The following is a 16,592-nucleotide window of genomic DNA, read 5'->3' on the forward strand; positions in this document are numbered from 1 at the left end:
AGGACCCTTAAGGCTCACACAGTTCCCCACGGTAATAGACCAGACAAGGATCTGGGCCAGAATCAGAGAGAGGGATAAAGGACATGCACTGGCTTCATCTGGAGTTTTCTCTCTACAAATATTTCTTGAAAACTCAACAAGGCAATAGATAGCTGATTGAGAATTTGGGAATCTTGAGCATTTCTTGAAAGCATAATTAGTATGTATAACCAGTCAATATCCAGTGACCAGGAAGTGAACATTACAGTGTTTTTTAGGCAAAAATAGTCATCTGATACTTAAAGTGTTTTTTGTTTATTTGTTTATTTCAATATGAACCTTTACTTCTAAATATATCTCTTCTTGTATCTAGCAAAATAAGTAGTGCACTTGTGCTTACTCTTCTAGTTTTCAAGCCTACCAATGTTTTAAACCTCTCTAGAAATGCTATAGCCCAAGTCATTAATTAGATTCATAATATAAATGCCATAAGTTATATAAGCTACCAATCTGTAGGATCTCACAGGAAACTATGTGATAATTAGCAATGAAAATCCGTACATATTAGAGATCAGAATATTATACTGGAAAAAGCAGTAACCTGGGCATTAGGGCACTTAAGGCAGCTTTGTCCTTTGTTATTAATTCACCTGGAGATGATAGACAAATGACTTCAACTTTCTGGGTCTTGGTTTTCTCATTTGTAAAATGAAGGAGTTAAATGGTCTATAAATAAGAAGACCATAGATCCTGGTTTGTCCAGAACAGTCCTGGTTTACGCCTAGTATCATGGTGTAACTGATAGCATTCCTTTTTACTCTCAAAAGAATCCTAGTTTGGACAATTAATTATATGGTCACTCTGTCTATAACATTTCTTGTTCTCAAATCTGATAGACAGTGGTTAGAGTTACAAATTCAAATTGCCTATAGGGACCAGCTGGTAATGCAAATGAGCTTGCCCAATGTAAGACAGCAAGGAGCAATGGGGGATGTGGTAGACTGCAGATGGTGTGTCTCACCTATAGCCCACTGTTGCTCCAATAGGAGTGAGTCTGGAATAAGTCATCCTAGTATTCAATATTAGCCAGAACCCAAGATTTTAATGTTAAATATTCTGGTTTTCAAATGTTGGCCACCAATTCAAATATTGTTAAAAACATTAAGCAGTCCAAACAAAATGTATCTGTAAGACAGATGCAGCCCAGAGGTTATGCATTAGCAACCTCTGCTAAGTATATAAACACAGATATATTTATGGGCTGATAAAACGCAAATGTTGGACTTACCCACAGGCTGCCTAGATAACCTTCATAATGTATAACGTTGCTTCTATACACAGAATGATAGTGAATATAAGCTCTAGATGACCATGTCAGAAGTAAAATTTGAAAGCCATAGTATTACACACCTAACTGTTAGCCCTTCTTATTTCTGGGAAGCTGGATCGAGCATCATGGTAGAAAACTGAAAGGTCTTTAATTTTTTACTTGAGATTTTATTATTATTATTATTATTATTATTATTACTATTATTATTATTTCGATTTTATTTTTAAATTGAAAAAATTAAAGTAAGGATAGGGAAAAAAGTAAGGAATATGGACAGTAGACTCACAGAGCTTATCACTCCAACAGGAAGACATACATCAAATTTTTCATTTTCTATCAAGCAAGTCAATAGTTGGAGCTTCAGAAAAAGGTGAAAGCATTCCATAATGCACCTGAATAGTGTTAGCATCAGGGTGGTATGGGTGACAGACTCTTGCAGTAAAGTGGGTGAAATTAAATGTTCAGAATTCAGAACACAGTAGGAGTTTTGGGATAGCAGAGAATTCCATTATATCATGTGAATAGCAGCAAAAGTGCAAAGCTCTCTGGCTTTTATGCCATGACTTGTATTTTATTGGCACTAAAGCCATTCAGAAAGTGGATTTACACTGGAATCTTTTTTTTTTTTTTTACACTGGAATCTTATATTTCTGAAAGTCATCTTGCTTCCAGTTCTGGCCTAACAATTCCTAAGAAATGCTTCCATCAATTAGAAATGTTTGTCCCTTCTTTCTTATTCTATCCTATCACAGTCAATGAAGTTCTGATCTTAGAGAGTCTAACAATTGCAGTAAATACAATCAAGATTTCAGTAGCACTTTACCAACACTTGTGAATCACTGTCATTCTTCCAGGATTCAGTTTAAGAGTGGTAACTACAAGTCACTTAAGCATCTGAGAAAAGGAGGGAAAGCAGATCCTGCAAATAGAAGACCACATTTAATCTTTTCAAACACCAGCTCCAACTATCAGTAGAAAATACAGTTTTCATGTAAACACTCAAGAGTTTTTCCCAAGCTTTTTTGCAGAATCCGTTACTTTAAAGAAATTTCCACATGAATAGACCAAACGAATTAGGCATACTAATAATATGTGCATGCACACACAAAAATGCCAGTTTTACAACACAGTGTCATAAACCTCATGGCCAAACACACTCACATACTTTAGGTGTATGATTAGGGTAGAAGCACATTACGAATATTACGAATCAAACAACCTACACACTTTACCTATATAGTCTCCTATTTCAGCTGTTTCCTGCCACTGACAGCTTGGAGTTATCCCTGACTGAACTCGCTGAGTGTATTCCTGGGAATAAGCTCATTTCTGGAATGTCTCCAATTCATTCATTCAGTCATTTAACAAAGAAATGTATGTTGGGCCAGGTGCTGGAGATACAGAGAGGGACAAGATGTGGGCCCTACCCTTGAGGGGCACACAGTCTAGCCCACACTGCTTGTCCATCAGCCTGAATATAAGAATAAGCTTTAGTTTATCTGCCTCTGAATGACAAGACTTTAGACTAAAGCCAGAAGGACTTTCTTCCAGCCAAATCCAACCTTCTCATCAACCATTTTTTTTGTTTGTTTGTTTGTTAGTTTTACCTTACCCTTCCCTGGTTTAAAATTTTTTTTTTTTAATTTTTTATTGTTAAGCCAACGTACAAGGGTGGGCCATGGTGGCTCAGCAGGCAGAGTTCTCACCTGCCATGCCGGAGACCCAGGCTTGTTTCCTGGTGCCTGCCCATGCAAACAAAACAAAACAAAACGTACAAGCACATATATTCTTATCATACAAATATTCCATAATGGTGTACAATCAATAGCTCACAATGTCATCACATAGTTGTACATTCAACACCATTCATCAACCTTTTTTTTTTTTGCATTTTTTTGATGCCAGGTTCTACCTGGTCATGAGCCTTTCCCTGTGATCACAGTCCTTGCCTGGCTTCCTACCTCTCTTCTACTCATAACATTATCTTTGGACATTTCAAACAAACCATGCCCTAGTGACATTTCCCCAAGGTTCTAACAGTCTTTTTTTTGGTAGACTTTTAAGGCAGGGTTAACTTACCTTCTTCAGTAAAATAACCAGTTAAATCAATTCTCAGCCTCCTGCTTTATGAGAATCTTACCACACACAGTTTACAAGACTTTGAAATACAGTCTGCTAGAACCCTATAATCCTAATGCACTGAGATGATACGTCCTCCTCCCTGGCACCACTGAACATGCCTTCATTAAAGTATTTATACTGTGCTGGAGTTGTGCCTGCACTAGCAGACCTGAAATCCCTCCAGAGCAGTGACTGTGGTCTGCCTTTGGCACCGCCACTAATCCAGAATGGGGAGGCACCTCACGCATTAGGACTGTGAAGGGTTTCCAGTAGCAAATCCCCCATTGTTTGGTATACTAGGTTTCTGGTTGGACTTCTGGCCTGCCTCTCATTATAGTGCCTTCTGTGCAGATGGATATAGGCTCTTAATATTGTGATTATGAAGGTAACATTTATTCATTTATGTAGTACAATTCTATAGATTGCAGAATATCTAGTATCCATGTACTCAGGCCTCAATGCCAAGAGTCACTGAAATATCCAAAATGCCATCTTGCTACATAGGGGGATGGAACTACTTTCCCTCCAAGTTGAGAACCACAAGGTTATAGAATTTTTAACACAGCCATTACAGAGACAGAATATGAACACAAATTTTAGTCAATAAGGTTGTTTCTGTTTCTACTCTCACAACTTAAATCAAGTCTTGATGATTAATTCCAGGCTTCAATCCTAAGTGGGAGTAGCTTGCAACGGAAGATTCAGAAGTTCTGGACTTACGACAGTCTTGTTTTCAGATACTAGGTCTGCTGCTGCATCACTCAGTGACAACAGACGCGTTTAAAACACTGCACTGGAACATATGAATAGTACAGATAACAACACTTCCTTCATACTTAGGATGTCATCACTGCCATTCATTCATTTCTTTTAATTTACTAACTTTGAGTCTTTCTGGGATTTGCCAATGTACTGGATAAATGAACTCTCTGCTCAGGACACTCAGGAATGCTTTCCTCCCCAGTTCCTTATGGTTCCATTCTTCTTCATTCTGTTTAACGCGCATCTGGCTTCATCCCACATCCAAGCTTTCCTCAGATGCTCTAGATTCACTTCCAGGGATCAACCATATCCACCCCCTATTCTCTCAGTTCCTCACCTCCCAAAATGCTTCTCTCCCATTTCTTCGAGGAGAACAGATGCTTTCTCTGGCCCTTTTAAGTGTTAAGTCGTTTCTATGGCTATAATTTTAAGTGTTGTTTCTATGGCTATTTGGAATCCCAAATCGATTGGAAATTCCCCAAGGGCACACATATTCCTGTTTTTGTGCTATTTTTCCATGGCAACCATGCATTCAATAAATATAGCTTATGACTACATGCCACAAGTGTGGATATAGCCTTCTTTCTTATTCATATATTTATAAACATTATATTTAAGTATTTCATGTGTTTAATTTTTGTGTGTTTTCTACATTTTAGTTCACTTTAAATTATAAACTCCTAGAGGAAAATAATTCTGACAGTGATTTTTCTCCATAAAATGGCTTGTATTAGACCATCTGCAATTAACTGTTAATAAATACTTTCGGGCTTTTTGGCAGTGGTTATAAGTCTGACGTAAGACACTGACTTCACACAGAATTCTACAATTAGATTCTATAGTTAGAAAGGAACTCAGAGGTCATCTCGCCCATACCACATGCTATGTTTTCAGGAACCTGAGGCTCAGAAAGGTTAAGGATCTTCTCCAAAGTGAACACAGCCAGCCAGCAATCAAGCCAGGAGTAGGACCTGGGTCTCTTTACGCCCAGTCCATCATTTTCCCCCTAGTACCTCACTGCCCTTCAACATTTGCTTATCCTTAATTCAGAAATGTGCAGCAACTACTTTCTAGTCTCTCAGTATTTGCAGTGTACAACCTTTAAGTTTGTGTTTGTGGCATTATTGCTCTACTTAGATAATTAAAGAATAATTTTTAGATGTAGGAAATGTTGAAGATCATTGAAAAAAATCTCAGCACCTTTTAAAGTTGCGGCCAGAAAATGATTACTGAATGCATCATAACACAGTATGCTCTAATTAAAAGGCATTCAGCATGCTGCCACAAACTAATAATAATAAAAATCATTGCAAAGTACTCTGTATTTGCAAAGTGCTATAGTAATTCAAACTCTGCTGCAATAAGTAGATGCAAAATAGTATTAATAATATAACATGCTCTACTTGGCCTCAGACAAAATGAAGAAGACAATTGGATGGGACTCAAAAACTGATGTGAAAGAGGCTGGGATTTAATAGAAGGAGGAAATTGGGTTTTTTGGTGCCTGGTGTGTTATCTTGAGTTCGTTGCTCTATCCATCAGGTTTTAAAGGCACTTCAGATACAAAGATATAGGGAATGTCTACTTTAAAAAAAAAAAAAAAAAGCCAGGAGGGTCTCTGGCAGACAACTTGGTAGGTCTTGGATTGTCAGAATTCCTGCTTGGAATTCCTGCTAAACGAGGGGCTTGACCATGAAGGCTTTCCAAGAGCCATCTCAAGAGAAGCCAATCCAGCAACGCCGGAGGCCCAGCTCCCGTGAGAACGCAAACCTGCACACTTGAATAGTGGCAGCTAGCTTTGGAGAAAAATTCAATGACTGTCTCCTGACGGGCTTTCAAGGGCTGCTGTTCTTTCTTTCCAGGGGCTGAGCCGATTTCTCCGTAACACGCCCTCTCGCGCTCGCCCCCAGCTTTCTCCCCATTTGCAGACCCCAGCCCTTCCTTCCCTGTCCCCGGCTTCGGGTTAAGTCGACCACAGCGCGGCGCGCGGGCTGACCCAGCGCTCCGGCTCCGGCGGGGTATCCACGGCAACGCGGGGCGGGGGCGCCGGCGCCAGGAATGCGCGCTAATGGCAGGCCGAGGTCCTCCCACAGGGATGAGCAACAAGTGAAGCAAAAATAGTGAGGCGGGATAAAGGCCGGGAGCAGGGAGAGGCGGGGGTGGGGGCCGACACAGTCACAGCGCAGGACTGGGTGGCTGATAGATTAGGGAGGGGGAAATGTCGCCTTCTCGACCTCATCTGTTCTCATAACAACTGAGGGCAGTGGGAGGCGCAACTGACGTCCTTTGGGATTAAGAAATCCTCCCGCAAATTTTTCAGTGCACAACTATTATGCCAGACCACCATCTCTTTGAGAGGCCCCTTTGCTTGGTTCAAGTACTTGAGTGGAAGATGTGCACGCCCACAGGTCCTGGTAAATGTCAGTTATCAGCAAGGGCTCAGCAAGGGAAGGAGACTGACACTAATTTGTCCAGCCCTCTCAAAGTCCTCTGAACTTCTGTTCTTAATCAAAATGAGACCCTTCAAGGTGGTCATTATCTAAAGATGGGGTGACCAATTCATACCAGTTTGCCTAGACAGTCTCAGTTTATGCCGGTTGTCTTGGCATATTTATTAAATGTCCCCTTTTCAATTTCAAAAGTATCCTAATTTGGACAATAAATTACAAGGTCACCCCAAGTGAAGCCTTCCCATCCAGACTCACCCAGATCCTAATCCGAGTCTTAGGTGTTCTTCTAACCCCTCCAGGCTTCATCAGATGGTCTGTGTGGCCTAATTCTTGTATTTAGCTTAGGCAGCAGACACCATGTAATTAACTAAGGGTCATACACTAAGAAATGGGGGCTCCCAACACCAACCAAAATGTAGCATGCTGGGACAGACCTGAAACCCATTAGCAGGAAGATTCCCACAGGGCTGATTAGGGCCCCCACTGGCAAGGCACAGCATAGATGTTACTGAGAAAATGTGAATCTATTAGTAATAGGATTGCCAGTTCACAGATGGTCCATTAAAGCTTCTGCCTATGGTACTGGCTAAAGGAAAGTCTGCTCCCTAGCAGACCGAAAACAGAATTCTGAAAACAGAATTCCCTAAAGAGGATTCCCTCCTTACGGATGACACAATAGCAATGAGATGTGGGGGTGTGGGGAGGGGTGAAAGAAGGGAACCAACATTCACTAAACTCTTATTATGTGTCATTTAATCCTCACAATAGGTCTTCCATGTTATTCTTCATTACCCCTCCCATTTTTACAGATAAGGAAACGAGTCTCAAGGACACTGACTTGTCCAAAGTCATATTGCTATGCTGAGTCCAGGGCCGTCTGCCCCAAAACCCATGCTGTTCACAATGGACCATACCCAGCATCGAGACTGACCTTTGGCCAAGATCAGTGTTTCCCAACCTGGGCACTACATTTTGGGATAGATAATTTTTTGCTTGGGGTGGGGATGTCCTGTACATTGCAGAATGTTTAATATCATCACTGCCAGGAGCACTGTCAAGTTGTGACAACCTAAAATGTTTCTAGACATTGTCAAATGTCTCTGGGAAATAAAACTGCCCCCACTTGAAAACCAGTGACCTAGATATTAAATATCCAAGAACAGTTTTAATCTTCTCTTGCATTGTTCTCTGTTTCAGAAATATCACTTTTATCTTCACCAAAACATTGTAATTTTTATAGGGACAAGACCTACCATTTATTTATTTGGTATCCTCACTGTGCTAGAGCCATAGTCAGTATTCAGAAATTCCTAGTTAAATTCAAATCATACTTAAAGCAAAACTGACTCCACTCCATGGTGCCTTTCAAAGAACAAGATTGAGATCATACAATAGAGGTCTGAAGCCATAGGAGGCTTGAAGAGGCATCCACAACCCCACTTCACACAGCAGAATGCGCGTTACTGATGGTCATTAACTAGAACCAGATTCTAGCTGATGCCTGGCTAACTTTTCAGGCACATAATCCCCATCATCCCCCCTCTTCTGCTCTACCCACTCATATGTTTCTCTGCTTCTTCTGAAAAAACAAGACCAACAGAGACATCTAGGTAAGCTTGGGACAGAGCAGGTGAGGACCAAAAGAGGACTAGGGAAAAGGTAGTGAGGGCTGAGACCCAAGAAGTCCACTCTTCATTTGTTTTCTGTCTCTCCTTTTGTGAAAGGCTTGAGGTTATCTGAGCTCTCCTGGAGACATGAAGGCACAGGTGATTACTGAAGATAGAAAGGATGATTACATCCTTCTAGGGTAATAAATCTCACTTTAAGTCTTTCCTGTGGGGCTAGGACATCTGATGCACACAATTCAATCTACAAATGAAAATGTGGGCACAACCCAAATCAGATGCTCCAAAGGAATAACTTCCAGATTTATAGGTAGAGTGTGGTTCTGCAATCAATTCCTTCTCTCCCTTCTGCCCAGAGTAAACTTTTTCTTTCTTCTACCCCAATTCTTTTTCCCTCTTCCTCTGTTTGTAAATCTTCAGGAAAACAGCAGCAGCCACTCTCAGAGATCAAAGCTGCAGCAGGCAACAAAGACCTCCAAGGAGGCTGTTACCATGGGAACTCTTCGGGCTGAGGCCCTGTTAATCGGCAAATCTCCTTGGTTAGCAGCACTGGGGCTAGGCTGGCAAATAGGAAGAGGAGGGGGAGGGGAGTCTTGGCAACAAGTAGCCTTTCTAAACAGCATGAACTAAAGTCATAGGGGTGGGAGGTGGGGCGGGATTCAAACTGAGGCAGCAGTGATACATGGGAGGATGCCAGAGCATCTCTACACAGCCTGAGGAAATATTTTCCTGTCAAAAATCACTAAAGGCAAATGGAAGTTCAGAGATGGCCCCTCCCAAGAATTCACTGATTTCTTATTCTGTCCTGAATGGCTTTTTAATAGCAACAGGCTGAAAGGTTTATTTTCAACCAGAATAACAATTTCGGGCATAGTATTGTGAATAGCTCGATTAAGAAAAAAATTCATGCACAACCCTAGCTTTATCTTCTATACCGTCTCCTCATCCTTGGTCTAGGTTATATACTCTTTACTCTGGGTAAGTCAGAGGAGGAGAGGTAAAGAAAAACAGAAGCATGACAGAAAACAAAAGCTAATTCTGTGGCATTACATTCATGGGAAAGAATCGATCCCACATTAGCGCCTACTCTCCAGGACCTGCCGGGAGCACACCTAGGACCTGCTGGGAGCACACCTATTTCTGACCGCCTGGAAGGGCACTGCTTTTGGCCCATAAAGAAATAGAAATTGATGTTTGTAATAAATTCAACAAAATGTTAACAGTGTTTCTTTTGCCTGTCTGGCATTCTTCTCTTCATTTGGAAACAACTGCCCAATTTTCCTTTAGGAAGCCTGTTTCCATTCTCTTTTCAGTTGGCATGGTTTAGTTGGGGTTGGTTGTTTACCATGTTCCTAAACACACACACAGCACAACCCCAGCAACAGGACTTTGCTGAAGTTATGAAGACAGGGGCACTCTATCCTCCTGAGATCAAAGGTGCTGAAGACCATAAGGCTGGACCTGTGGAGGAGAAATATGGAGAAAGCCAGACTGTGAACAAAGTTTACATCAAGAGATGAGGAGATAGGTTCTTGAAAATGTAATCTGAACACCTGGATTCAGCTATGTTTGAAGCTAGAAAAACTCCTGGACTTAGTTTCCTGAGCCAAAAAGCTATCCTAAGCCAGTTTAAATGTCTGTCCCTTGCAAACAAAAGAGGTCTAAGCAATACAACAGTTGCCCCTGAGCTGTGAAATCTGGGAAAGTCTTTCTTCCTTTGGGCTGTTCTGTTTCATTTGAAATGTTTACAGTAGTCCTGAATCATTTTTCCTAAAACAGAAACAATATGAAAACAAAACAACAGTATTTGAAGCATCACTCTATATGGAAATTCATTCTATAATCTGTGGATCAATGAAATAAAGTCAAAAATCAGAGAAAGGACTCTAAAAAGTCATCTGTTTATTCTAATATGTGAGAAGGAAGAAACTATTTCATGTTTAAAGCTCATCAGAGAGTCTCTCTAATTTTCCTCAACTGCCCACAATTTCCAAAAATTATTTGTCATTAGGGAAGCCTTCCCTAACTTTAATCTAGACACCCCTTGGCGCACGTCCTCTTATTCTTTTCTCAGTCAGTGCAGATGCAGGAGGTGTGTTCATCCATCAGGGTCCTTTTTCTCGTGTTTCTACTTGAAAGCCCTTAAAAACAAGCTACCACGTGGAACATCAGAAAGAAGAGGTCAGGCCCTCATATTGTGCATAGAAAGAAGTGAGAATAAGGCGAGTTCCTTTTAGATTCTAAAATAATAACTTCCCTGCTGGAGCCTTCCTGAAATGGTGAAGTCCTTTTCCTGCCAGCTGGAGCTGCCCCAGGAAACTTTATTCCTATCCAAACAGTGGCATGGTTCCAGGGTATAAACATCCTGTCCTTGACACTGATCCTAGACCAGTGTCTAATCTCAGGGTGGCAGATTTTTGGACATTCCCACCTGCTGTGACTGTCTGCTGGTATGGCCCTCCAATCCCAAAAACTGGTCCAAATATTTCTAAGGTACCTGTTGTTGTCATTTCAATGCACCCAAAATACTGTGTGCATTTCCAACTTCAGAGTGATTTTACCTTCTGAATCATCAAAAAAAAAGATGAAAGGGTATTTAATATAGTTTTTGTGCTTAGTGTTGAATCAGTGGTATTCCTCCCATTTTCTAGGAATCTTTAGATAGTTCTAGAAGCCAAGAAGCATCTACAGAGATTTGTAGATGGTTCAGTAGCTTAGGGTTGAAGGAGGGCTGGGTCATGTTCAAGGGGGAGGCATTTAATAGAGACAAGAACTAGACCTCTGAAGCAAGCATGAGCCTAGGACAATGGTTGTAGGCAGTCTCACTAAGAAATAAAGTGAAACACTAAAGCCAACCTGGGGCCATTAAAAATTATGACCCATGGCCTGAAGTAGCAAGCATAATTTTTTACATGGCTTTTAAAGGGGAGCATTCCATATCTTCTTCTTCTTTTTTTTAAAAATCAATCACAAAGTACTTTTTCCTTTTTATTTTGACATAATTTCAAACTTATAGTAAAGATACCATTACAGTACAAAAAATTTTTTTCCTGAACCATGTGAGAGCAAACTGTAGACATGATGCCTTTGAATATGCCAGTATACATTTTCTCACAAACAAGAACACTCTCATAGATAGCCACAGAACAACCATCAAAATCAGGAAACTAATATTGTAATATTGATATATTACTACAGATACCATACAGCTTCTTAATATAGACAGTATGGTATGGCAGAAGAAGGATGAAGCTAGGAATCAAAACATTTGGACTTGACCATCAACATTATTCTTTAATGGAATAATAGTCATAAATATGAACATTAATTTCTTCACTCAGAAAATGAGAAAAATAATGCCTGCCCTTCTACCTTGCAAGGTTACTAGAGAACAACTCCAAGGCTAAGTGGTGGGTACCTGTCTAAACTGGGCCAACTCGATACTCTTTCCTGAGATTTTAATTGTTCAGTGAGAATATGCAAGAACAGAAAAACAAACAAAAAACCATTGAGTTGATTTTTCCTGGCAATGAATCCCTGAAGACATTGTCCATTAGTTCCTGCTACATTGAACATCCTGATCAACGTCATCCTGAACAACCAGATCATCTCTGATAAGGAAGAGACTGCTTATTTTCTTATTTTCTTCCCAGGCATACATAAAATGACAGCACAATTCATTGCCACCATCCATGCCACCATCAGATCTGGCCCCTAAAAAGTCCCACATGGTCTTCCAAACTCTCTCTCCTTCTCATCTGTGCAGCTGGAAGCAAAAGTGTCAAGGAGCCAAACAGAGCCAAGCAATGAAGAAGCCTAGATCTCTATACTATCACTTAGATGGGAGCCACCCAGTGAGCCTCTTAACCCACATCTGACTAAGACAAGATGAAGTAATAAACTTTTATTGTGGTGAGTGGCTGAGATTTTAGGGTTGTTTTTACAGAAGCTAGCAAGCATTACCCTGTTATACTATCCTTTTCTGGGGCTGGCTCTCTGGCCATCTTTCAAATTTGATCTCCTTCCAATAAATTCCTTTTCTGTTTATGTTAGCCAGGGCCTGTTTCTTTTCTTTTCAACCACAGTTCCTGATGGATATATCACGAGTAATAATAACTTAAATAACCAAATAAATAATTATGACCAAGGAGATTAAATTATTCTATGTTGTTTGAGTGTGTAGAGATTTATAGTATTGATGCTTTACAGATTAACAAAGGTAATCTCAGCATTGGCCAACATTTAAGAGACACAAGATAGGTATAATTTATAGAGTTTTCTCATTTATCATTTTAAAAAACATTCATCAAGGCTTTTATACTCTAGACATCATGCTTGGCATTGCAGATATAAAGATGAATGAAAACTGTCCTTGCCTCTGAAAGGCTCACAATCCAGTACCATTAAAAGCGTTCCCATTTTGAGGGGAAATCGAGTCAAATACAGCACATGCAGTATCAGTGTTACTATTCACCCCAAGTAAAACTGGGAGAGAAGACCAAGATGTTCTGTCCTTGGCTCTTCTACCACTAATTCTGTAAAATCTTCCTGAGTGACTTATCTAGTCTCTCATAGACTCATATTCTTTCATGACTAGCACTCATGATTCTCAAATTTACTATCTCTAATCTTTACTTCTCCTTTGAGTTCCAGACAATTTTTAATCATCAGCTAGACATCTCCACATTATTGTTCTGAAGGCATCTCATTTTCAACATGTGTAAAGTCAAACTCATTCTCCTGCCTTCCAACCTCGCTTTTCCACCTGGATTCTCTCTTAGTTAAATGAATGGCTACCCAGCCAGCTATAGATCATGGGGTCCTCTGGACTCATCTCTCTACTCTCCTTCACACATTAGTCACTAAGCTCCATTGTTTCTCTGTTATCTCCTGTCAATTCACTACTTTTAGAATCTCATAACCTTTCAGCCATGCTCCTGAAGGAGTTCCATACTGATCTGTAAGCCCCAGTCTCCTCTCTCCAGTGCATCACCTCCCCACTGCTGATTATTGTACTGAACCTGAAATTTAACTTCATTTCTTTGCTAATGTTTCTTCACAGGCTCCCCAAAATTATCAGAATGGAGTCCAAACTTCCTACTCTGTCTTCTAAGACACTTCACAATCTTGCTCCATCAACTTTTCCAGCTGTATCTCTGTTAGCATAATAAGGTAACCAAATTCTTAACTTTGTCTCTAGCTTATTCCTTTGACTCCTTTTTCCTTACTAATTCATCATCTGAAATTCCAACAAATTTTCTCTTCCCCATCTTATGATGATTTCTAGAAAAAGTTAAAGTGGTAAAATAATTCAAGCCATCATCCTTAATTTCTTCTCCTCACTCTCATGGGATGAGTCCCTTGAGCCCTGATTTACTGCAAAATATCACAGTTCATTCCCTCTGGCTTCCTTGAGAATGTGCATGACCCTGTATGTTTTTATAAACCAACCTGTCTCCCCTTTTATCTATGCCTTGAGGATCAAATTCCTGGGAGGCCACTTTTTTCCTTCATCAAGGTAGCCACGTTACTCATGTTCGTCTACTTTTTAATCCAAGGATTTTCAGATTGAAATATAGGCCCAAAGTAATTTACGTGAGTACTTTTCCTATGCATAAATGCCAATAACTCAGATAAGAAATTTTCCACCCTCTTGAATAACCTCCAGAGACACGGAAGCCACTCCTTCTGAGACCACCTATTCCATCTTTACGTCTCTCCAGCTGTTAACAGTTTTTTTCTTTACACCAAGATAGTTTTAATTTTACTGAGCCACACGGAGTAAGTTTCCAATCCCACTTCTACAAAATTTCACTTCAGATGCTGCTTGAAGATACTTCCCATGCCCGGTTCCAGGTCCTCTTTCACTAAACCAAAATCCTCCCCGTAGTTCTTGGTGGCTGCAATTAGTAAACTGTGGACACAGTTATGTTCCCACCAAATGTCTTCATCCCCTTGGCCGTTGCTCACCTGGTCTCATAAGAGCAAAATACTAACAAATAGGCCTGGAGAATATAATAACTAGACAACCAGAATTTTTAAAACTGCAAAAGTGTTTTGAAAAAATTTTATAATGGAATGTCAAGGTAAAGAAAACTAAAAATTGTTATCGCTCTAAGCGTACTTGGAAACTAAATACAGTACTTTGTGCACCCAGAAAATTCCAACAGATTTTATACTAACTCCTTTAAATATATAACACAGCTAAGGTTGCCCTAAAAAGTTTACAAGACATATTTACTATGCTTTGAACATTTCTAATGTGAAACAGCAGAATTATGTGTTTCCCCTCCCCAAGAATTCTAGCATATATGTTTATTACATGGATATGCTGCTTCAACTGTGATGTATTTCAATTTGCAGCCTCCTCGATTTTCTTTTACAATTCTTTTGATTTCTGTTCTTCAGCTTTCCTCACATCATTGATGATCATTTCATCTGTGTCTTCCTTTCACCCACCTCTCAGCTGTTGACCCCTTTTTTTTCCAGGAATAGCATCTTCACACAAGTTGCTTTGTATGTTTTGATCCAGAGAAATGTCCTCCATACACTTTAGCACATCCTCAGAAGACAAGGCTTTCATTCAATTCATTTGCCACATTTGTAGAACTGGGACCAAATTATTTAAAGTGGTTTTTACCTGGCCTCCTTTTCCTGCACAGGCAATTACTTCTCTGCAAATGGCCGCATTGGCCAAATAACTGTGTTCACAATTAGCTAATTGCAGGCTCAATGAGCCACTTGTTCCTTCAAACTTGGCCATTAGAGTTGTGTGATTAAGCAGAAATTTATCTTTTATTCCCTTCTGGTTTACAGAGCCACAGCAGATTCAAAATCTGATTTCCCTGTGTTCTTTTCCAATGCTGAAATACACCATTCACGTCTTAATTTCCTTTAAATATCTGTCATGTTTCCATTCTTTTACAAATCAGAGTAGTTATACTTTATACATTGTACACAGGGACTATGTAGTTGAATAAGTCAACCCTCTAACAACATAGACCATTATTACCTTAATCCATTTTGCAAAAGATAAAAGTAAAATGGTAGAAAAAGAGTAGCTTCGCTAAAATCACAGTCATAATAGAGATTAAACCTAAAAATCCTAAATAGTGAATACCACTTTCTCCCTTAGGGGTTCAAGTTTTCCCACAGAGGGTAAAATTAGCCTTAAATCCCATTTGCCTGTAAAAGAAAGTACCATTTGAACAAATCACTGTCACCTGGTTTCTTGGACACTAACAAAAAAGAATGCAATTTCTTTTTGAAAGATGGCTTAAATGTATATCCTGAGCTAACTTTTCTCCCACTATTAACATAGTTTTTTCCTCAATTAATTTGTTTTATTCTAATTTTACTATTCAACCAACATTTATAGAACATGGAATATATGCTCAGTGTCAGCTACAAACAATGAGAGCATCTCCCACCAACACTCCTCCAATCCATGACAGAAGAAAAGTAGCAAAAAGTAATGAATTTTCATTTATGGAGAAATTAATAAAGATTAGATACATTTGATTTTAGAGTAACTCAGATACTTATAGGTTTCAAAAATTTGCCTTCTAATTAAACACCAACATCCCTCCTCAACAGTTCTCTTCATTGGACATCTTTTACCATAAACTCTCCAGTTTACAGTTATCTTTCTTTATGATTGTCTTAAGCGGAGGTAATTGGATGGGGAAATGCACCTGACGTTCAGGAGAACCTGACACACAACGAATTCTTATCTCTCAGTCATCTCTAACCTGCTTCAAAGGCCTCTTGCATTTTATTCAACAATGTAAAAGACTAGTAAAAAATAAGAGATAAATCAGCGTTAAAGGTGAAAGTGGGAGAGTGGAAAAATAAAACTAAGTAAGCAGAAGAAACATTCCGAACAATGCTAAAAAGGGGGCTATAGCCTCCAAGAAACAAGACATAATAAATATAGCCACTGCTCATAAAAGAGCATATACTAAAACGAGTTTATGCGCAAGCATGAAGCACCCTACTGATACACACAGGGAGGCGAAGTTACACAATGCAAGCAGTCTAAGATGAAAATGTTGCTAATGGTTTTCACTTACCCAACACAAGCAGTTCCACCGAGTCCTCATTTTTGCCTTCCAAGTCATCAGGGGTGGTGATTATACAATAATAGAGTCCACTGTCTCCCCACATGAGTTTTCCAATTTGAAGATCTGCATCTGTATCACAAAAAAGAAGGGCCCTGTCCTCAAACTCTGTTCTCTAAATGAAAACTACTGAATATGGAGGGTGGGGATGGGAGTCAGAGTGGGATGGTAGCAGCCTCTGGGGTATCTGCAAGGTCTGGTTTCT

At 39.8% G+C, this 16,592-nt stretch overlaps 1 protein-coding gene and 1 long non-coding RNA gene across 12 annotated transcripts in view; one reads left to right on the forward strand and one right to left on the reverse strand.

Annotated features, from left to right (window-relative positions):
• Positions 1-16,592, reverse strand: part of ILDR2 (immunoglobulin like domain containing receptor 2) — an 81,389-nt gene that overhangs the window by 27,969 nt on the left and 36,828 nt on the right. For all 11 annotated transcript variants that reach the window (XM_077156843.1, XM_077156849.1, XM_077156845.1 and 8 more), the window contains one exon: positions 16,340-16,459. In XM_077156843.1, the coding sequence (XP_077012958.1) occupies positions 16,340-16,459 (120 nt within the window). The remainder of the gene's footprint in view (positions 1-16,339; positions 16,460-16,592) is intronic.
• Positions 6,227-9,783, forward strand: LOC143680398 (uncharacterized). Its single transcript, XR_013174056.1, has 3 exons — positions 6,227-6,312; positions 8,688-8,806; positions 9,225-9,783. It is a non-coding gene; the product is annotated as an uncharacterized LOC143680398 (long non-coding RNA).

The sequence above is a fragment of the Tamandua tetradactyla genome, chromosome 4, assembly GCF_023851605.1.
Source record: "Tamandua tetradactyla isolate mTamTet1 chromosome 4, mTamTet1.pri, whole genome shotgun sequence".
NCBI lineage: Eukaryota > Metazoa > Chordata > Mammalia > Pilosa > Myrmecophagidae > Tamandua > Tamandua tetradactyla.